Source organism: Pristis pectinata, chromosome 28, assembly GCF_009764475.1.
Source record: "Pristis pectinata isolate sPriPec2 chromosome 28, sPriPec2.1.pri, whole genome shotgun sequence".
In the NCBI taxonomy this organism is placed as follows: domain Eukaryota; kingdom Metazoa; phylum Chordata; class Chondrichthyes; order Rhinopristiformes; family Pristidae; genus Pristis; species Pristis pectinata.
Window position 1 is genome coordinate 24,085,633 of NC_067432.1, and position 23,417 is coordinate 24,109,049.

At 43.9% G+C, this 23,417-nt stretch overlaps 1 protein-coding gene across 3 annotated transcripts in view; it reads left to right on the top strand.

Annotated features, from left to right (window-relative positions):
- The first annotated feature begins 7,539 nt into the window (after positions 1 to 7,539).
- Positions 7,540 to 23,417, top strand: part of spg21 (SPG21 abhydrolase domain containing, maspardin) — a 37,069-nt gene continuing 21,191 nt past the window's right edge. Inside the window, exons 1-5 of one of the 3 annotated variants that reach the window (XM_052040640.1) lie at positions 7,540 to 7,579; positions 11,814 to 11,994; positions 15,286 to 15,383; positions 18,873 to 19,034; positions 22,239 to 22,319. In XM_052040640.1, the coding sequence (XP_051896600.1) occupies positions 15,321 to 15,383; positions 18,873 to 19,034; positions 22,239 to 22,319 (306 nt within the window). In that variant the 5' untranslated portion in view covers positions 7,540 to 7,579; positions 11,814 to 11,994; positions 15,286 to 15,320. Of the gene's footprint in view, positions 7,580 to 11,767; positions 11,995 to 15,285; positions 15,384 to 18,872; positions 19,035 to 22,238; positions 22,320 to 23,417 lie in introns of all 3 variants that reach the window. The other 2 variants (XM_052040639.1, XM_052040641.1) reach the window with 2 other exon arrangements.

The following is a 23,417-nucleotide window of genomic DNA, read 5'->3' on the forward strand; positions in this document are numbered from 1 at the left end:
TTCACTGAGTTAAAAGATAAACCCTGTTTCCTCATTATGTCTGAAACAAAATTGTTATCTCCAGTTTTTCCTGTCAGAACAACCATATAGGATTGTTTAAAGCTGAACTTCCCAAGTTTGAATAACAGGGTTGAATTTCCATTCCAGTCTGTGAGTGACCAGAAAAACTGCTGAGTTATTTCATTTAGGGTTTGCCACAAGGGCTCTATTTTTTTTATTCTGATTTAAAACCATTCAGGAGACCCTGGTATCCCATAAAACACAGTAAGGCCACCTCCCACCTCACTCTCTACACAGTTATGGTCCACATCAGTATCAACAACGTAAGTAGATAAAGAAATTAAAAAGCAGGATCTCAAAGGTAGCAACCTCAGAATTATTCCCAATGCTATGAGCTAAGAAGTACAGAAATGGGTGCCTGAAGTGGCATGACTCTCACCAATTTGTATTGATGCACCATAGAAAGCATTCTATCTGGATGAATCATGGCTTGGTACGGCTACTGCTCTGCCCATGACCGCAAGAAACTGCAGAGAGTTGTGGACACAGCTCGGCACATCACAGAAACCAGCCTCCCCTCCATGGACTCTGTCTACACTTCTCGCTGGCTCCATAAAGCAACCAGCATAACCAAAGACCCCACCCACCCCGGACATTCCCTCTCTCCCCCCCTCCCATCCAGCAGAAGATACAAAAGTCTGAAAGCATGTACCACCAGGCTCAAGGACAGTTTCTATCCCGCTGTTATAAGACTATTGAATGATCCCCTTGTATGATAAGATGGACTCTTGACCTCACAATCTACCTCATTGTGGCCTTGCACCTTATTATCTGCCTGCACTGCACTTTCTCTGTAACTTTAAAACTTTATTCTGCGTTCTGTTATTGATTTACCTTGTACTATCTCAATGCACCGTTGTAATGAATTGATCTGTATGAATGGTATGCAAGACAAGTTTTTCACTGTATCTCAGTACGTGTGAAAATAATAAATCAATTTACCAATGATCAAGTCCCACCCCCCTTTATGAACCCATTCAACTGAAGCCTTCTAGTGTCAATCATCCCGATTAGGTCTTGCTACAACAGCCGTACTGGGATCAGTGATAGGGGTGCCAATCGTGCATTTTGTCCTGATGGCGGTGCTATGGGCATTCTGGGGACTGAGATAATCAGGTAACATATCTGACTGTATTCCCTGCAGCTGCCATAGGAGAGCTCTACACTTGCAGACAGAAGTCACATCCTTCCACAAGGATCTTCTCTTATAGGGAGACATTCGCTCCCTCATTAGACCCTAACCCATCCTTCATTCATTTAAACTGCCCCTGGGACGCTCAAGTTAAAAGCACGAACTTGCTCCCTTCCCTTACCTGTTATTCGGGTGCTTTTCCCATTGTTCTAAATGGATCTCATCCTCCCCGGTCATAACCCTCACATGTATTCTGACTACTTCCATTCAAGTGACCCAGTGGGTTAATAAGTTTGCTGAGAAGTTAAATCCTAGTCCCTGAATGGTGGGAAGGGAAGAGGTAAAAGGAGAAATGTTACATCTCCTGTGGTTACATGGAAAAGCACAGTAAGAAGGGGAGTGGTTGGCCGAGATGGAAGAGTGGACTAGGGAGTTGCAAAGGGTGTGGGCCCTTCAAAGTACTGAAAGGGGAGGAGAAGTTGTGCCTGGTGATGGAATCTCATTGAAGACAGCAGAAATTACATTGAATGCAAAGGCTGGTGGGTGGAATGTGAGGTTCACAGAACTCTATCCTTGCTGTGTCCAGGAGAGGCAGGTGAAAGCAGATGTATAGGAAATAGATGGAATGTGGTAAAGGGCTCTCTCAAATATGACAAGAGGGGAAACCATGGTTCAGGAAGATACCTCAGAGGCATTTGTGTGGAAAGTCTCTTCATTGGAGCAAATACATTGAGGACAGAGGAACCGGGAGAATGGAATGGAGTCCCAACAGAGGCAAGTTCAGATGAAGTATAATCAAGATAGCTGTTGGAGTTGGTGGGCATGTATGGATATTTGTCACTAGCTTATCTTCTGAGATGGAGATAGAGATCCAGAAAGGGAACCATGTGAAAGTAACAGCAGGCTGGAAATTTGCAGTAAAATTGATGAAACTTTTGTGCCTCAGTGAATGCTGGAAGCAGCACCAGTACGTTTGTCAACCTTCTTGGGAAAGAGCTCAAGGATGGGGCTTGAGTATGACCGAAAGTAGGTTTGCTCACAAAAGGACCGCATTGCTTGGACCTGTGCAAGTTCCCATTGATACACCCTGGATCAGGAGGAAGGGAGTGCAGTTGAAGAAGTTGTTCAATGCGGCAGCAAGTTCAGCCAGGCAAATGGGCGAGTTGGTGGATGGAGATTTATGTATACTCTTGAAATACGCTTCAGGTCAGAGGTCACATATGAGGAAAAGCTAAGATTTCAGGTCGATGACTTTTCAGCAGTTCTGTAGAAAGATGTGAAACATTAACTATGTTTTTCCTCCCAAAGACACTGCCTGAGCATTTTCTGTTTATATTTCAGATCTTCGGCATCCAGTTTTTTGCTTTCCACTGCAACAGACAGAGCCAGGCAATCCCACGACTGACGGATCAAAGCTCCACAGTCCTGCCACATCCAATCACAAATGGTGGTGGACAATTAAACAGCTAATAGAAGGAGTATGCTCCAAGGATATCCCTGTCCTCAACAATGTGAGTGCTTAGGATACGGCTGAAGCATTTGCATCCATGTTCAGTCAGAAATGTCAGGTGGATTATCTAACTCAGTTTCCTTCTGAGTTCACACGATCACAGAAACCAGTCTTCGGCCAGTTCAATGTATCTCACACGATAAGAAGAAATGGTTGAGAGCATTGGATAAGACAACATCCCAGCTTTGGTACTGAAGACTCATGTTCCAACAGCATTCAAGCTTGCTCCAAACCAGAATAAGGCAGCCTACTTCATTAACAACCCATTGACCACTGGCACAACTTGGATCATTAATAAAATGTACTGCTGTTACTTGCCCAGGCTGTTCTGATAGCACCTCCCAAATGTGTGACCTCTCGTCAAGGACAGCAGGCACATGAGAACACTGACCACTGCAAGTCGTACACCATCCTGAATTGAAAATACATTGCCAGAACACCATTGTGTGGCTGAATCTAACTCCTAGAATTCCCTACATAACAGAACTGTGGGAGCATCTTCGCCAGAAGGACTGCCAAGGTTCAAGAAAGTGGCTCACAACCACCTTCTCCAGGGCATTTTTGGAGGGACAATCCATTGAAGCATACGGCTCAAAAAAGTGAATAAAAGAACTAACTTTGCTAGTATTTTCTTACCAAAACAAAAAAATGCCAGTGGGTTAGGCAGAAGAGAGAAACAATTAACGTGTCAGATATTCGTCAGGAATGCTAGATACTTCCAGCAATTTCTGCACTCGTTCCAGCTTTTTGCTCTCCTAATTCTTGTCTCTGTAGTTTGGTTTAAGTTCTGCTTGATTATGCTTCCATTGAATGCTGATCACTGTTTTATTGCATTGCAGGTGCAACTCAGTTGATCTCATAGAGCAAGAAGAATTCTAAATTGCAGAATTATTCCAATCATAATCATAATGTAACTTCTTGATGTTTATATCTTTATTAACTGCACCAAGATCTGGTCCTCACCATGGCATTCTGGAATCTAGCAGCTAAACTGCTGGAGTGTTGGTAAGGACCATGTTGCAGTTTGCCTTAGGGTGTGCTCACGGGGGTCCAGACCTGTATTTCCCATAGGTGACGCAACACACCGCCCTGAGTTCTGGTACAGTCATTCATTTGCATGCACACAAGCTGGAATTTTGGGGTCCAGACACGTAACCAAGCTCCCTTTCCATCTTGTTCTGTTTTCTCTCTCACTCCCCCTCTTCTCATTATCCCCCTTCATACGCTCCTATTCTGCTCCCCACCTTTCCCCCACTCCCCCTCCATTCCCCTCCACCACTAGCTATCTGTTTTCCCACTCCCTCTTCTTTTTCACAACCCCTCCCCTCTTTGCCTCCCCTCTCCCCTCTTAGCACCACTCCCCACCTAGCCCCTGCCCCACTTTCTCTCCCTCCCCTCATACCAACCTCCCACTCCTCTCCCCACATCCACTCTTTCCCACCCTTGCCCCTAATCCCTGCTCTGTACCCCATCTCCTCCTGCAAACCTCCCTTTGCCCCCACCACCCTGCAACCCCCTTAACCTCACCCTCTCTTTTCATTTCTCCGTCACTCCTCCTCTACCCTGCTCTCCTCTCACCCTCCACTCTGCCCTTCCCCATCCCTTCCACGCTCCAAGTGTCACCTCAGCTTTCTTCCCCCTCTTACAGCAAAGGAAGACTAAGGGGTTGATAAGAGAATGGAAAGTAGAGTTCAAGAGTAGGAAAAGGAAGGGATTATCAAAAGGGTCCCTTACAAACAGACGTGGGGGAATTCAAAATGGGGAATAAGGAAATTAAACAAATATTTTGTGTCCATTTTCACTGAAGGTGCAGAAAATGTTCTGGAAACAGTGGATATTGAAGAAATTAGCTTCAGTTAAAAAAAAGTCTATTGATAAAATTAAAGAGTTTGAATGTTGATAGATCCCCAGGACCTGATGACCTGCCCCTTTAAGTTTTAGATAGGTGGCTACAGCTTGTGGATGTACAAGTTGTGGTCTTTCACAATTCCATGGATTCTAGAAATAATTCCCACAGATTGGAGAGTGGCAATTGTGCCACCTTATTTCAGAAACCAGGGAGAGAGAATAGGGTAGTCCAGTTAGCCCAAAATCAGCAGCAGGAAAATGCTGGAATCAATTAAGGAAGTAGTAACACTTGTAAATAAAAACAGAACATGTTGGAAACACTCAGCAGGTCAGGCAGCATCTGTGGAAACAGAAACAGTTAAAGTTTCAAGTCAAAGACCTGACATCAGAACTGTTTTTCCACCTGCAATGACAACTCTGTTTCTCTCTCCACAATGGTGTCCGACCTACTGAGCGTTTCCGGTATTTTCCAGTGATATTTCTGATTTCCAATGTCTGTGGTTAATCTTTAATTGGAAAATAATCAGATTGAGGAAAATCATGTTTTACAGATCTGTTGGATTTTTTTGACATTGTAACTCGCGGAATAAATAAGGAGGAACCAGTGAATGTGATTGATTTGTAGAATGGTGGGTTTGTCATTAGAAAAGCAATCAAAGTAGACTCGACCTTTATTCTCCGGTTTAGAAGAACGAGAGGTGCTTTCATTTAAGGACATGAAACTCTTATTGGGCTTGAACAGTGTTGATGCGGAGTTGTGTTTCCAATTTAGGATATCTAGAGCCACTGGCCATGGTCTCAAAATAAGAGTTTGGCCTTTCAGGAGAGGGATGAAGAGAAATGTCTTCACCCAGAGAGTACTGATTCTTTGGAATTCACTATCAAAGTGTGTTATGGTGACTCAGTCACTCAGTGCATTCAAGAGAGAGATCAATAGATATTAAGGGAATCAAGTTATAGGGATTAGTGCAGGAAAGTGACCCAAAGATTCCGTCTCAGTTTTGACATTTTTTTTCCCTGCCATTCTCCCATCCCAACTCCAATCCTCCACTCTTGACTCTCTGCCTTCACCATCTCCCCATTTCCCTGATGCCCTCCACTTTCCCCCATCCCCGCCTTCTTCCTTCTATCCCAACCGACACCCTCCCTCCACCCAGTTTCCCCAAGTATCGCAGCTCCTGCTCCCTGTCCCCTCCCCACCTTTTCCGCCCCTCCTCCCACCTTCCTTCTCACCCCCATCCTCCTCCTTCCCCCCACCCACCCTTCTCTGTCCTCCTTACCCCACCCTCCCCTCCTCCCCTCCCTCATCTCCCTCATCCCCCCTCCCCTCCCCCCCTCATCCCCCTCCCCTCCCCCCTCATCCCCCCTCCCCTCCCCCCTCATCCCCCCTCCCCCCTCTCTCTCCCTCCCTCCCCCCCTCCCTCCCCTCTCTCTCCCTCCCTCTCTCCCCCCCTCCCTCCCTCTCCCCCTCCCTCCCTCCCCTCTCCCTCCTCTCTCCCCCTCTCTCCCTCCCTCCCTCTCTCCCCCCTCTCCCCTCTCCCTCCCTCTCTCCCCCCTCCCTCCACTCATCCCCCCCTCCCTCCCTCCCCTCATCCCCCCTCCCTCCCTCCCCTCATCCCTCATCCCCCCTCTCCCTCCTCATCCCCCTCTCTCTCTCCTCCCCTCCCCTCTCTCCCCCTCCCCCCCCTCTCCCCCTCCCCCCCCTCTCCCCCTCCCCCCCTCCCCCCCCCTCTCTCCCCCCCTCCCTCCCCTCATCCCCCCCTCCCTCCCCTCCCTCCCTCCCCTCATCCCCCCCTCCCTCCCTCCCCTCATCCCCCCTCCCTCCCCTCATCCCCCCTCCCTCCCTCCCCTCATCCCCCCTCCCTCCCTCCCCTCATCCTCCCTCCCTCCCCTCATCCTCCCTCCCCCCTCATCCCCCCTCTCCCTCCTCCACTCATCCCCCTCTCTCTCTCTCCTCCTCCCCCTCTCTCTCATCTCCCCCCCTCCTCCCTCCCTCCCCTCATCCCCCCTCTCCCTCATCCCCCCTCTCCCTCCTTCCCTCATCCCCCCTCTCCCTCCTTCCCTCATCCCCCCTCTCCCTCCTCATCCCCCCTCTCCCTCCTCATCCCCCTCTCTCTCTCCTCCTCCCCCTCTCTCTCATCTCCCCCTCCTCCCTCCCTCCCCTCATCCCCCCTCTCCCTCATCCCCCCTCTCCCTCCTTCCCTCATCCCCCCTCTCCTTCCCTCATCCCCCCTCTCCCTCCTTCCCTCATCCCCCCTCTCCTTCCCTCATCCCCCCTCTCCCTCCTCATCCCCCCTCTCCCTCCTCATCCCCCTCTCTCTCTCCTCCTCCCCCTCTCTCTCATCTCCCCCCTCCTCCCTCCCTCCCCTCATCCCCCCTCTCCCTCATCCCCCCTCTCCCTCCTTCCCTCATCCCCCCTCTCCTTCCCTCATCCCCCCTCTCCTTCCCTCATCCCCCCTCTCCTTCCCTCATCCCCCCTCTCCCTCCTTCCCTCATCCCCCCTCTCCCTCCTTCCCTCATCCCCCCTCTCCCTCCTTCCCTCATCCCCCCTCTCCTTCCCTCATCCCCCCTCTCCCTCCTCATCTCCCCCCTCCCCCTCTCTCTCATCTCCCCCCTCCCCCTCTCTCTCATCTCCCCCCTCCCCCTCTCTCTCATCTCCCCCCTCCCCCTCTCTCTCATCTCCCCCCTCCCCCTCTCTCTCATCTCCCCCCTCCCCCTCTCTCTCATCTCCCCCCTCCCCCTCTCTCTCATCTCCCCCCTCCCCCTCTCTCTCATCTCCCCCCTCCCCCTCTCTCTCATCTCCCCCCTCCCCCTCTCTCTCATCTCCCCCCTCCCCCTCTCTCTCATCTCCCCCCTCCCCCTCTCTCTCATCTCCCCCCTCCCCCTCTCTCTCATCTCCCCCCTCCTCCCTCTCATCACCACCCTCTCGCTACCCCGCCGGAAGGACCGCCCCCTGGCTGTGCCCGGATGGGCTGAACGTTGATTGGTCACGAGCCGGCTGTTTCCGGTCGGAGATGGTGTCTGTGGAGGTGAGCGGAGGGGCCGGGGGCTGCGGGACGGGAGACGGGAGACGGGAGACGGGAGACGGGAGACAGCAGATAGCAGATAGCAGATAGCAGAGAGGGGCTGGAGACGGGAGACGGGGGGGGAGGAGAGGAGAGGAGCTGGTGGTCCGGGGGCGTGAGTGACAACACGACCTGGGCGTTAGGTGAGAGTCCGTGAGGGGGAACGGGGGGTGTGTGGGGGGGGTAGGGGGTGGAGGTGTGTGGGGGGGGGCTAGGGGGTGGAGGTGTGTGGGGGGGGGCTAGGGGGTGGAGGTGTGTGGGGGGGGGCTAGGGGGTGGAGGGGTGTGGGGGGGGCTGGGGGGGGGAGGTGTGTGGGGGGGGGCTAGGGGGTGGAGGTGTGTGGGGGGGGGCTAGGGGGTGGAGGTGTGTGGGGGGGGGCTAGGGGGTGGAGGTGTGTGGGGGGGTAGGGGGTGGAGGTGTGTGGGGGGGCTAGGGGGTGGAGGTGTGTTGGGGGTGTCGGGGTGGTATGGGGGGGATAGTGGGTGGAGTGGTTGCATGGGGGTTGAGGTGAAGGTGTGGGGGTTGGAGGTGGAGTAGGAGGTGTGGGACTGAGGAGGCGGAAGCAGGTGAGGGAGGAAGCACTGGTGTGAGGGAGAGATGTGCGTGGGTTTAGTTGAGGTGAAGGGAGATGTTGGTAAAGGGGTAGGGGGTAACAAGGTGCTGGGAAATGATTAAGGGTAAGGATAAGGCGAAGAGGAGGTGTGTTAAGTGAGGGAGAAAGGGGAGTGGTTGTGCATGTGGAAGGTGAGGAGAAGGGATAGTAAAGTGAGGAGGGTTTGAGGGGTTTAACTGAAGGTAAGGGGAGAAGCTGAGTGACACAGTAAGGCGTGGAGGTGGGGTAAGGAAAGAGTAGGGGGTGTTAAGGAGAGTGGGAGGAATTAGAAGGAAATAGAGGTTAGGGAAAGATTTTAGATGAAAGGTTTACAGTAGGGATGGTGTGTAAGTGCTGGATATGTGGGTTTGTAAACGTGAGCTCACGAGATGGTGCAATTTGCATCGTTGGAAGCAGAAGGGTTGAAAGGTTAGGGGAGGGACTAAAGTGGAGAGATTAAGGGGGTTTGGGAGGAGCTAAAGACAGGGATGAGAGAATAAAGGTATTTAAAAGGAGATAGGAAAATTGGGGTGGGGGGGCTTGGGACATATAGTAAGAGGGAGGGAACAGGAAGTGAAAGGCATTGAGAGGTGTGGTAAAACTGGGGAATGGGCGAGAAGTTAGGGATGCTGCTTTAAATAGTATCCTAACTGTCCATTAGAAATATCACCTTATTCAAAATTCTGCTGCCTTATGTGTCATCTTGTATACCCATGATTTTACATCCATGTCTGATTCAGTAAAATTTGTGTTTTTAAAATAGTCATTCACATTTTCTTTTGGGTTTGCTGCTTTCTTTAAAACCACCTCTAATCCTTCCATCTCTGTACTCCAGTTCTGGCTTCATGTGCAACCCGCTTTGTTTACTCCCACAGTGGAGAAACAGGCCCTCTGAATCCATGCCAGCCATCAATCACTCATTTGCATTAGTCCCATTTTTATTCTCCAAACTTTCTCATCAACTCCACCCAGATTCTACCACTCACCTACACACCAGGGACAATTTACAATGGCCAATTAACCCACCAGCCTGCATGTCAGGAGGAAACCCATGCTGTCACAGAGAAAATGTGCAGACTTCACAAACAGCACCTGTCAGGATTGAACCAAGGTCTCTGGCAATATGAGGCAGTGGTTCTACTCACTGTGCCACCCAGCTGCCAGGCTTTAAGCTGTAGAGGTCACTCCATGAAACCCTTTCTATTTTGAAGATGAATTTTAAACAATGTAATATGACTGAGCATTTGGTCACCAGTAGAAATGCTTCTTCCTTTGGCCCTGTATCAGATTTTGTATTTTTACTGAAAAGCATTGGGACATTTTACAATTTTAAAGGCAATGAATGTGCATTATTCCATGTAAATGGTTCATTTGATGCTAACTGATGTCCATACTGCACACAAGTTGCATGTCACTCTACCTCGTGTATGTATCGTCTAGCTTTAAATATGTCTACATTTTCTTATTGATCTAGTGATTAATATATTTATATAAATATAAACTGAAAATATTGGAGATACTCAATAGGATAGGCATCATCTGTGAAAAGAGATAGTGACCTTTCATCAGAATTTTTGGTTCTCTCCACAGATGCTATGTAACTTAGTGATTATATCCAAAATTCTCTGTTTTAATTTCAGATTTATGGTATCTACAGTTTTTTTTTCTTCGAGCACATTTGTCCAAAGAATGAATGTATTTCCCATTCTGTCTGTTTCCTCTAGTACCTCTAGCTGCTCTAGTATTGAGACTAGAAGTGTGCACAACATTCCTAAGTGTGGTTTAACCAAAGTTCTATAAAAATTGAACATTATAACGCTGCTTCTATATCCTATTCCTCTTGAAATGAAACTCAGTAGGGACAGGACACTGTTAATGGCAAGACCCTTAACAGTGTTAATGTGTAGACGAATCTTGGGGTCCAAGTCCATAGCTCCCTGAAAGTGGCTGCACAGGTTGATAGGGTGATAAAGAAGGCGTATGACATGCTTATCTTTATTAGTTGAGGAAATGAGTTCAAGAGCTGGGAAGTTATGTTGCAGCTTTATAAAACTTGAGTTAGGCTGCATCTAGAGTATTGCATCCAATTCTGATTGCCCAATTACAGGAAGGATGTGGAGGTTTTGGAGGGGGTGCAGAGGAGGTTTACCAGGATGTTGTATGAGGGCATGTGCTATAAGGAGAAGTTGGATAAACTTGGGTTGTTTTCTCTGGAGCAGCAGAGGCTTAGGGGAGATCTGATAGAGGTTTATAATATTATGAGAGGCATAGATAAAGTAGACAGCCGGCATCTTTTCCCCAGGGTTGAAATGTCTAATACCGGAAGGCATGTATTTAAGGTGAGAGGGGGTAAGTTCAAAGGAGATGTGTCGGGCCAGTTTTTTTTACACAGTGGTGGGTGCTAGAATGTGCTGCCAGGTGTGGTGGTGGAAGTAAATATAATTGAGGCATTCAAGAAGCTCTGAGATAGGCACTTGAATGTGCAGGAAATAGAGGGATATGGACATTGCGTAGGCAGAAGGGATTAGTTTATTTGGGCATTTGATTACTAATTAGTTCAGCACAACGTGGTGGGCCGAAGGGCTGTTACTGTGCTGTTCTATGTTCAGTATATTTAATGTATTCATTATGACCTTGTATTTTTTTGTGATTATGAATTTTTATTCCCATTTAGATTTTTTTCTCTTCTAAGAAAGTGACTCCCATCATAATGAGATTTGTTGCATTTCGCCATATCAAATTAAAACTTGCCATTTATCTGCTCGGGCTGCAAGTATGCTACCCAACTGCACTCATTTCACATCTTGACATTATACCAACACATGAGGAAAGAAAAATGGCTTTGGCACAGATCTCTGTGGAACCCCACTTTTTACTTTCAGCCAATCTAAAAAGTTGCTCTTAATCCCTGCCATCATTTTTCTGTTTTGCAGCTCCTTTAAGCTTACTGACCCTGACTCCAGAGTTTCTGTTCTTTATCGTCAGTCTCCAGAAAGCACCTACTCATAGGCCTTATAAAAGTATACGGGAACCTCATTCACTGCAGTACTCTGATTTACTCTTTCAGTTACTACCACAAAGAATACAATAACCTGGGTTAATTATACCCTATGAATCAATTCTGACGAATTGTTCTATCTTACATGATCGTTTACCAGAAGTACTGGCATCTATCAGACATGGTGACTTTGACCGGTGTTCCCTTTGCTCTTTTTTTTTAATAATAAGTGCATTTGGAAAGCCTCTGGCACTTAAAACAATTGAATTTTTATGAATGGAAAATAATCCTGTATTTTCTTCATCATGATTTAATTTGGTTATCCATGGGTGCCGTCCATCTGGACCCGGGTTTTGTCTGGTTCAGTCGTGACTGAGTTGTGTGTTTTCTGTTCTGGTGTTCATGGTTAAGTGTTATGTCATCTGACTTGAAGGAGAGTAAATTTAAAATCAATCTGTAATTATTATTTCAATGAGTATACAGTGATGTATGGAAGAGCTTCCCTAAGGAGATAGAAGAAAATAATGTTGATTCATTTAAATCCAAATTTGATTTCTTTCAGAGTGTAATATTTTGACATACATTTTTATAAAACCTCCTGGCTTCAGGTCGAGCGTAGTAAAGAAGCCTCCTGACTGATACCTACTGGCCTTCCCTCAGCCGATGTATCTGTGCTCTTCCACGTTGCATACCCGTTGGAAGAGGTAGCATGGGCAGAGTTGGGATTTTCAGGTCCATCACCAAACATGGCCAGTAAAACCATCAATGATCAACCTGCCTAAGACATAGGTGAGAGTAACTCTCCTTGTTTAGATAGCAACATTTGAGTATGTATGGTGCCAAGGAGACCTAGTAAAACCAAATTCAATGTTGGTCAGGCTAGAATTGTACCCAACTGGTGTTCCACGCCTCTGTGGTGCTTCAGGGTTGTGCACTGTAGTAGCAATCCTTATTAATGTGTTGCATGCAGTTGACTATTGAAGTATACAGATTCTTGCCAGTGTCTGGGAACTGATTCTGCCCATACCCGACGAGTAGGTATTTTATATCATTTTTGTATACCCCTTGAAATGTTTAATTCTGTGTGTGACACAAAAGTAACAACTCTCCAGCGGTGATAAAATTATTTCCTGTCTTTCCAAGAATGCATGCTAACTGCTGTTTCTAAAATAAAATGTTTAAAATCTTCCTTGGTATTTAACCTTATACAATTTATGCTTTTTTTAGTAGCTTTTACATTAGTTAAAAAGGTGATATAGTTCTTTTGCAGCTATTGTTTAACAGATATTTAGTAATCCAGTCATTAGTTATTTCCATTGTATAGAAATGGTTCATGTGACATTTCAGCACCACTATTGCGTCAAAGTTATCAGTGGTCAGATCTCTTAGTGTTAATGAATAACAAGTTCTTTTTACTGCATGGTTTAACAGGGACAGTGAATAGCTGGAAATTGAATAAAGAAATTAAATAGTACCATTGAAAGGAAGTCCAGTGGATTTTGATGTGCTTGAGTAGCTACCTGTGTTTTTCATGAGGTGTGGTGGGCCATTAGCAGCAGAATTGCGTCAATCTGTAACCTCATAACCTGACAAATCCGTCACTTTACCATTACAATCAAGGCAGGGCATCACCTCCAGCTCAGAGGAGCGCAGAAGTGCAAAGCTGCTACACAAAGTACCTGCACACAAAACAGCTGAATAATCCCACAACCAATGCACCATGTCAAGTCCTGCCACTTCCAGATATGAATGGTGGCAGACAAATAGCTGCACCATAGCCTCCCCTTGAGATCCCCAGATTAAGATAAATGGATAGAGAAAGGGATGGGAGCAGGTAATATTCTTGCATCCTCAAACTTTCTGCATCTCCAGCCAAGATAATCCATCAATATGACAAATTGAGCAGGTATGTTCCTCTTCAAAAAGGAAAAATCAAATCCTGCTAATTGCCATCCTATCAGTGTTAATCTTCAGCAGGATATTGGGAGGTGTCATTGACATTGCCATCTAACCACACTTACCAATAACCAGGATGCTGTCTGCATTCTGGACAATCGCATGCACAGGAAGCATTGTTAACAAGAAAATCTTTAAGATCTGAAGTTACTCTATTCCTTCTCTGCCTGAAAATGCTGTGGGATTAGCATCTCCTGGAACATGTCGTCTACTTAACATTGAAAACTTCTAGATAGACCAGGAAGGCCAGCTGGTTAGTGCTGGAGTCCCTGAATGCATCATACTCTGACTGGTATACACCATTAAATGCTGAAGAAAGTAGTTGAAGGGACTGCTACTGACAAGTTCATGACATTATGGTTGATGGGTTAGAAAGGACAGTAGTGCTATTTTGACCCTATATCTGTGCTTGTGTTTGAAGAATGTTCACTTAGATAAGACATCAAGCAGAAACAGGCAGCAGTGGAATGGAGGAGTTTGGTAATGGGAGTTACCAAGGGTAGAAAATATTTTTACAATTCCTTATGGATACTTATCAAGTTACCTGAAACAAATTTGTTTCTCAACCCCTGCAAAACAATCTTAAAGTTATTTTCACTGTAAATGACTTCTACTTCCCTATGCTTTCCAGTAGGTAAGTAATGAACAGGCTAAAACTGGAGTTGAATGAGATGAAGGACAGTCGAGCCTTGGAAGAGTGCAGTTTGGTCACTGTTTTTAGGGCTTTTTGCACTTCTGCCATTGTTCCATTTATGATCCTGAGGGTGGATACTCTGCTGTTAGGGGAATTGTGTTAAAGTCTCAGGACAAAGAGGCAACCATTCAAAACTGCAATGAGGAGGGTTGTGAATTTGGATTTCTCTGCTTCAAAGAGTTGCGGATACTGTATCAGGATCAGGGTGGAGTTGAGGCTAAAAGTCAGATTAGCTGTGATGTTATTGAATGATGGAACAGGCTCGTAGGACTGTATGGTTTACTCTTCCTAGTTCTTATGTTTACAGAATCAGTATTACAAGAGACCATTTGATCTGTCATGTGGATGTTGGCTCTTTGTAGAAGCTCTTCAATTTGGTCACAATTTAACCCTTTTCCTACAACCCTGTAAATTAGTTCTCAAAGTAAATGTCTAATTCTTTTGAAAGTCCCTCTGGAATCTGATATAATTGCTCCTTCAAGTAGTGCATTCTAGATGTAAATGGCCATTTGAGTGAAGTGATTTATTTTCCATTATTTTGCCAATTATTTTATAGCAACTCACTTTCCAGTGGCAACAGTTTCTTATGACTTCAATTAATAACCCCCCATAATTTTGTATACTTCTAACAGATCTCCCAGTAATCTTCTGAGGCTAACAATTGCAACTTTTCCACTCTCCACACAACTAATATTTGCCATCTTTGATATCATCCTGATAAACCTCATGGAATTCGTCCAAGACTTTGATGTTCCTGGGATCGGGGAGAGGGAGAATGTTTTCTCCTGTGAGGAAATATCAAGTAGATTCAGCCTAGAGTTTAGAAGATTGAGAATTTATTTCTCTGAAGCCCACAAAACTTGTTTGGCAGCACTGGTGCAAAGTGGGGTGTCTAGAACTTGGGGTCACAGTCTCAAATGAGGTGTCGGCCTTCGGGACAGAGATGAAAAAAAATTCTTCACCTCTAGGGTGGTGAGTCTTTTGGAATTCCCTACCTTTGAGGTCCATGAAGGTTCAGTTTTTAAGTATATTCAAGACAGGCATCAATAGATTTTGGGATTTTATTGGATGGTAGAGCAGGCACAAGTCTCTGAATGACTGATTCCTGCTATTTCTTCTGTTTTTATCATAAAAGTCTTTTGCACAGTACTTCAGCTGAGGGCCTGACCAGTGATAAAAAGGAATCTAGCATACTCTCCTATTATGAAAATTTCCTTATTCTTCAGTAACAACCATATAAACTTGCCCCATCTCCCCTAAGGGTTAGTGAATTTCCATCTTTATGTCCCTCCACTTTTGCACAGGTACTGACTCTTTTGCATAGAAAAAGTTTTTTGCTAGTTTGCTGTCCCTAAAAGATTTTGCAAAAAATAGTGGTAATTCAAAGAATATTTCTAAGTATCTCAATAACATGTGTTTGTTTGCTTTAGGCAGACTTTTTACAACGTTAGGTGTTCCATTCGCAATGGGTGAGATAAAAGTCTCCCCTGATTATAATTGGTTCCGGAGTACAGTTCCACTGAAAAAGGCAAGTACTGTTTGTTTCCATTCAGTATGTTGGGATTGAAGAGAATTTTTTTAGAAAGTGTTTCTCTGCAAAAGTTTTAAATCTAAACTATTCAAGTAATTGCTCTACAAGTTGGTGGAGTATAGTTATTAGTGGTGAAAGAGGCACAGGCATTGGTAAGAAATGGGTAGTGATGGAGGGAGGAGGTTGATGGTGGTAGAGTTGGGCCTTGGTAGTAGACTGGTTGGATGAGTGATGTGTGATAGTGATGGAATTGCTGCATGTGTGTGGTGGGGATTGGAGATGGGATGGCAAGGTTATTAAGGCTCCAGTTTGAGAGTGCTGTCTATGCTCTGAATTGACTCCAATGCTGCTGCTTAGAGGGTGTCTGTATTCTGGAATGCCTTAAGTGCTTCATGTTGTTTGCTCAAGATTGTTCCTACGATCCAAGTCTACGTTTGGTGAGGGTTAACCTCAGTGCTCCAACTTGGAGAAACATGTCCTGGACCTCCGGTAATTGTTGGTCAAAGGGTCACTCAGATCAGACTGAGAGGTATTGATGGGAGGAATGCTCAGCAATGGATGCTGGTATCACTCTTATTCTCATTGTTAAGTGAATGTAGGTGTATATGATGCAAATGAATGCTCTTTAAGGATCCCAAAAAACAGACAAGCCGAATTTTATATATAGGCTCTGAGAATGGACAGGTAAATGACAGATGAAATTTAATGCAGAAGACTGAGATAGGAACAAGACATTGTGGAAATATTCAATCTGAAGTTCTTTGTACACTGGAGCAGAGATCAGTGGTGGATATACAAACACAGGATTTTGGGTGGAGTTGTTAAAGAGACAAATAGGTTTTTAGAGCTTATTCTGAAAAAGTTTGAATAAAAACAAATGTCAGAAATCTGTGCAAATCTAATGTCTTACATCCACTGACTTCCTTATCCCTTGAATCCCCGAAAATCCATTGATATCAGCCATAACACTTGCCCTCGATCTCTGTTCTCAATTGTTAAAGACCAATCCTACTCATCTCATGATAAGTGTAGCTCCCTCAGGAATCAGTCTGGTGCATCACAGAGAAAAATATAAAATGAACAGTGCAATGGAAAAATAGGAATATATAACTTTAATTCCTAATTTAGTTGAGGGCAAAAAGTACTAATGGCAGTGGTGTGTAAAATTCTTTCTGAATTAGAGGAGAATTTCTCTTTAAACAAAAAAGTCTCTTGGGTAATTTCAGATGCAGTGTCTAAGAATTTGAAATTGGCAAATCTCATGCCTTCAGAACATCTCAATGTAACTTCTTTTGGCTGGTTACTTTAAAAATAGAACTGCTGGTGTGGGAGAGAAAAATAAAAGCATCACCTTGTGGGCTTTTGATTGGGTATTGTCACATTCCTTTCTGTTGTATTGTAGGATGTTTGTCCATCCTATTCCCCTTGTATTGGAATTAGTGAGGAAACATTGGGACTTCTGGCTAAAACTCTTCCAACAATCAAAGGCAATTCATCAGGAGACCTTAATAATTGAGGGTCTAATTATTCAATATCCTGCCATCTTCTGTGTGTATAGATATAAGCTTCAGTTATAAACTTGTACCTCTGAATATTTGCATTAAATTTGTATTGCTACACAATCTGTCAATTTTTTTCGAGAGGTCAATGGCTTTTTATGTTTAACAACTCCTCCTGAAGTCTAATATTTTTCTAGGGCTGTTGTGAACAATTAAACCAGTTAACAGGTTGATTAAAACATAAATTACACTGTCACATAATAGTTGTCCACTCATGTTCTTGAATTATGGGAAACATTGGGCCTTTATAATTCTAATGATATAATTTAAAATTTTCATTGTGTTCAAATCCCTCTGGGTTTGGGCTTACCTTAGTACCCTCTCAGTAATATGGTCCTTGGATCGGCTTCTCTAGTCCCAGCTACCTGCACGCCCCCCAGTCTTCTTCACCCAACAATTAGTGACTATCATCAAATAGTCTGGTTAAATTCACTGCTAAAAATAGATTATTGGATGAGTTCTTAAAGAAGAAAGGAGTATCATGCCTAAGTAGATCAGTCTGATCCCAGCCAAGAATAACGGCAACTTAAGATATCTTTGAGTCACTTGTATATCAAAACACACAGTTTTTGGTTATTGAGTGGACTAAGATGGACCAGAGTTGTTTTCCAGGCAACCTAAGTCAACACCAGATTTGACCCAGATCCAAGTGAAAACGAACACAGTGAAATGGCTTACCAGTGCCAGGGCAAGAGGCCAGGCACGGTAGTGTAGCGGTTAGCATAACACGCTACAGTGCCAGCGACCCGGGTTCAATTCCGGCTGCTGTCTGTAAGGAGTTTGTACATTCTCCGTGTCTCTGTGGGTTTCCTCTGGGTGCTCCGGTTTCCTCCCACATTCCAAAGACTTACGGGTTAGGAAGTTGTGGGCATGCTATGTTGGTGCTGGAAGCATTGCGACACTTGCGGGCTGCACCCAGAACACTCTACACAAAAGTATGTATTTCACTGTGTTTCGATGTACAAGTGACTAATAAAGATATCATAATCTTAATTGCCTGGAGCTACCCTGAGTCAGTGGCTGGAGACCAGGTCACAAAAGACACTGTGCCTCAGGTTTCAATCTGAATCTGGATGTCTGATTTGGTGACTCTGAAGGAATGGTAGTATAGTGTGTGACTTGAAAAGGGACTAATGTTGATGGTGTTCTCATGTGTCTGCTGTCTTTTCTGTAGTGATAATACTAGTTTGGGAGATGCTGTTGAGGTAGAATTGGTGAATAGTTGTAGTTCATTTTCTAGAAGGTACCCACTGTTGCCACAGTCAAGACAGTGGTTGGGTGATAAGCAGACTTCTTTGTCTTGGATGGTGTCGAGCTTCTTCAGCGTTGTAGGAGCTGCACTGATCCACGCAAGTGAAGACTGTACAACCACCTGCCTTTCCCTGGTAGGTGGTGGAAAGGCTTTAGGGAAGTCTGGAGGTAAGTCACTCACTGACTGGTAAGTCACGCACATTGAGGGTGGGATACTGTTTGTCAAAGGTTAGAATTGTTGGAGATGGTTGCTGTTTGGCACGTGTGACGCAAATGTTACTTGCCTTTTATCGGCCTATGATTGAATCTTTTCTTGGTCTGTGCTTGTGTAATGGTAATTATGACAACAAAAAGCTTGAAACCTAAGTAAGGTATCAAGCTTTTTAACTATCAATCCAGTGGCCTCTCTCTGAACCAGTGTTAAGCCACCAGGTGCCAGAATTGTTGCCAGCACTTTCACGCTCGTAACATAATTCAAAGAGGTTACTCAGCATGCTTAGTGAAGTCAAATAGTATACAGTACTTCTGCATGATTAGATCTGATTTTTCTCCTTTTATTCCTCAACTGTGAATTTTGGGGCAGTCCCCCAAACAGGAACCAAGCATTATTTTTGGATATTTCAAGTTTGTTCTAGTTTGTTTTGAATTAACTTGCTTTTAATTTTACTTGTTACAGATAATAGTGGATGATGATGACAGTAAAGTGTGGTCTCTTTATGATGCTGGGCCCAGAAATATAAGATGCCCAATTATATTTCTTCCCCCGGTCAGTGGAACTGCAGATGTGTTTTTCCAGCAGATTTTAGCCCTAACTGGATGGGGTTACAGAGTTATTTCTGTAAGTATGACTAAATAGCAAGCTCCTGTGATGTATCATTCTTTGAAGTGTAATCATATTAGAAATTTAGTTGCTTTCTCTAAATGATCATTTTGCCACCGTTTCATATTCTCGGTGTATATATTCTGCATTTAATAGTTGAACTAATGTAACAAGTTGTTAATGTATTACCCTCTGTTGGTAAAGCTCTTGAGATTAAAATGGTTCACATGCTTGCCTTTTGTCTTCGCGTCACTCTGATCCTAATCCATATCTATGAAACAACAGTTTCCCTACCACAGTGGTTTTACTACTGATAAATGTTCAGTTGCTTCTCTCTCTTCATTAACACTTTGCCCTAACCGTGTATCACAATACCATGGGAGGCCATGTTTTGTAGAGTATCATGCAAGATCCCCTACCCCACTCTGCTGTGGAATAGAGCCAGTTGCTTCTCAAATACAAAAGCCTTCAGCTTCAAGGACTGAAATTTTCAGCACACTGCTAAAGTGATGCTCTAGAAAACACTCCAGTAATTATTTTTATTCATTGTAATTAAGATTGAATGGCATGGACTGATAAAGTAGTAGAAACAGATTTAATGGTAATCTGCAAAAGGGAATAAGGGGAACACGTTGAAGAGAAGAATTGCAGGGATAAAGGGAAAGACCAGTGCACTGGAACTTTGAGCTGACTGGCTTCTTTCTGTGCCAGACATTTGGGGCGGGATTGTACAGCTGTCGAGCCGACAGTTCTGTGGAGGACTTGCCAGCTTGTTGCAGAGCCCAGGCCAGCTTGTTTTTGAGTTCTTCACTTGTGTTGCAGGTCAGATGCCATTGCTCACTTTATGTAGGACCAATGCTCACTTCTTTAAAATGTCTATAAAACTCTTACTATCTCTTTTTATGCCTCTTCCTGGCTTTGTCTCAAACTCCAATTTTCCCCTCCTTATCAACTTGTTTGTTAGTCACTGCTTGCTGTGTTTTTTTAATATTATGCCTAATCTGCTGACCAACCAACTATCTTTGTGCAATTGCTTTTTTCCTTAACGTTTCATGCTATCTTTACCTTTTTTATCTATTCTGTGTGTTCTGAAGGATCCCCTTAAATATCAGTTACTGTGTCTTGTTTGACCAATGCCTTAACTTAATATTTCACTTCATGTAAACTAGCTCTGCTCTTGATTTCTCGTAATTTTCCAAATTGAAATATTAGTCTTGGGTCACTCTTCTCTTTCTCAAACTGAATGTAAAATTCAGTTGTATTACAATTGTTGCTACCTATGAGTGCCTTAACTTTGAGGTTGTTAATTAATCCTTTATGCGCAATACCAGGTTTGCTATGGTCTGCTTTCTGGTTAGCTCCAGAACACGCTGTCCTAGGAAACTATCCAGAAAATGCCTCATTTAACCACCTTTGCCCATCTGATTTTTTTTTTCCCCAGTCTATATTTAGTTTAAAATCTCCCATGATTATCACTGTACCTTTCTATCAAGCTCCCATTATTTCTTTCTTTTGTGCTCCATGTGGTGACTGTTGAGGGGCTTGTGTACCATTTGTACAAGTGCCTTTATTAAATCTCATCTCCAGCCAAGCTGCTTACATTCTGGATTCTTAAACATAGTGCAACAGGGCATGATGCCCTAAGATCATTATTAATTAACAGAGCCACTCCTTCACCTTTTCTTAGCTTCTCGTCTCTCCTAAATATTGTGTACCTGCCACTATTGAGGTCTCAGCCTATGTCGTCTGGCAGGCAAGTTTTTATAATGGCTATCGGATCATGTGCATTCATTTCTACCTTCACTATCAGTTCATTTTTTGGTTTCAAATTCTATATACATTCAGATGCAGAGCCTTTAATTTTGTCACTTTCGTTATTTTTGTAACTTTGTAGACTTATCGGCTGACTTACTCTTCTATACCTTTGCCAGAGTTAAATTTTTATTTCCCATACTAATTCCTTTCGTGCAGCCTTTTTGCCACATCCCTGCAATTTTGATCCCTTGCCTCCCCATGCTTTGGTTTAAAAGTCCTCCCTACTTCTCTAGTTATGTGGCTCGTTGGAGCACCAGTTCCATCACCGTAGACAGTTCCATGGAAATAGCTGGCACTTTTTAACAGTACTTCTGCCATTGTTCCATGAACCAGACCCACTCTACCACACCGACCTTTGAGCCACTCATTTATTTCTCTAATCATACTTGCCCTTTGCCAGTTTGCACTTGATCCAGGTAATAATACCATGTTTATAACCTTTGAGCTTCTGCACCTCATACCGACCATCTATCTTTGTCTGAATTATTGATATCTAATGTACCGCAATGGCTGGATCTTCTCCCTTTAGTGCAAGCCTCTCACCAGCCCTGAGCAGATAACCTGAATCTTGGCACAGAGCAACATAGCTTTATGGACTCTGCTCTTTAATTTTGATTGTTCTTTGAGCACAAAACAGAGAGAGATGCCAAGCTCTTGGGCTTCTGTGGTTTTTAGATCAGAACAGAAGATTGCAGGCTAAAATTATTGCTGGTATTTCCGTACCCATGATGTGTAAAAAGTGTCAAGTGATCCTGATACTCATTTGATGTCACTATGAAATGTTCCACTGTGCACAAGAGGTCCATAAGAGCACTGAAGCAGTTCTTAACCAGAGGATTGAGGCCTGCTTTGGCTTTTAATGACTCACCCAACCTGGGCCATGTCAGAGAATTTGAGGTGACTGCGGGTAGAGTTGTCTTTATTTTCCCATTGTTACTGATGCTGACATCCTCTTGATGTCCTCAGCCTAATCCTCTGATCATTGCCACAACCTGAACCTCTCATCAATGACCTGAGCTACCTGCTATCATCCTCTTCCCAACCCACTTCCTCAGTGACTCCTACTCTGCATTGACAAGAAAATTCAGGGTAAAGGCCTACTCTTCTGCACACACCTGCACAACAGAATATTGGGCTTTCCTTTAGCTGGTTAAACCAATAATTACCAAGAGCTAGATCTGACTTGCTCTTATAGTTTGGGTGTCTCTGCTGTTCATGCAGAACTCTTGATATATTTTGGATAGGTGTCTAAAAAGATAGATAAGTGAATGCAGAGAAATTTTTAAAAAGCCAGCGTCATTGGAGGTTTGGGAAGAGAAGGGCATGGCAACCTTTTGTACTTTAAATTTTATAATATGCACAGTATTAATTGCACACACTCTTTTTACTGTTTTCAAATTCTTGTAGTTACAGTATCCTGTTTATTGGGACCTCCTTGAATTTTGTGATGGATTCAGGAAACTTTTAGATCATCTGCAGCTGGATAAGGTCAGTGCATGACTACTGGATTTGTTACAAGATACATTTAGTTGGATATTTTAATGATTTGAAATAAGAAATTGCAGTACATTTTTAAAAAATTTGTTGACATCAAATTGTAGCTGTAGTTAATACAAAGGAAGAATATGACAGTACAGTAGATTTGGAGAATTGGGGAATAAGTATATAACTGACAAATGAATTGCAGTGTCTCTAAATACTTTGAGTATAAGGATATTGTATACTTGGATAATTAAAATCTAATTGAGTAAAGTAATCTGAGCATTGATGTACAGATTAAAGTAAAGGATTTAAAGGGGAGTGGTAAATTGGATCAAAAATTAGCTCAGTGGCAGGAAGCAGAGAGTAATGATTGATGGATTTTTTTTTCACCGGAAAACTGTTTCCAGTAGAATTTCACAAGCTCAGTCCTCAGTATCTTTTGCTGTGTATGCTAATGATTCAGACTTTGAGGGCATGATTTAAAAAAAAGTTTGCAGATGACGCAAATGTTGATCTTGTAGCTGATAGGGAGGAGGATAGCTTCTGACTTCAGGAGGATACACGGTCAGTTGTGCAGAAAAGTAGCAAATAGAATTTAATCAGGAAAAGTGTGAGGTGCGATATTTGGACAAGGGAAGGAAATATACAGTAAATGGAAGGGTATTCAAAATATGTAGGGACGGGGAACCTTGGGCCGTATGTCCACAGATCCTTAATGGTAGCAGTGTGGGTAAATAAGGTGGTTAAATATATGTGGGAATTTTATTAGCTGAGGAACAGAATATGAGAGTGGGAAGATTATGATAGAATTGTTTACAACTCTTGTTAGGCCACAGGTTGCATGTTGTGTACAGTTCTGGTCACCACATTAAGGGAAGATGTGATTGCACTAGAGTGAGTTCAGAGGAGATTTACGAGAATGTTGGTAGAATATGGTACATTTCAACAATGACGAAAGGCTGGTAGCATTTTCTTTGTAAACAAGGATGCTGCTCAATTGAGCTATATAAAATTGTATGGGACCTAGACAGAGGATTGCATCCAGTTTACTCTGAGCAAAGTCAGAAACCTGGCAGCAGAGATTTAATGGAACTGATAGAGGGA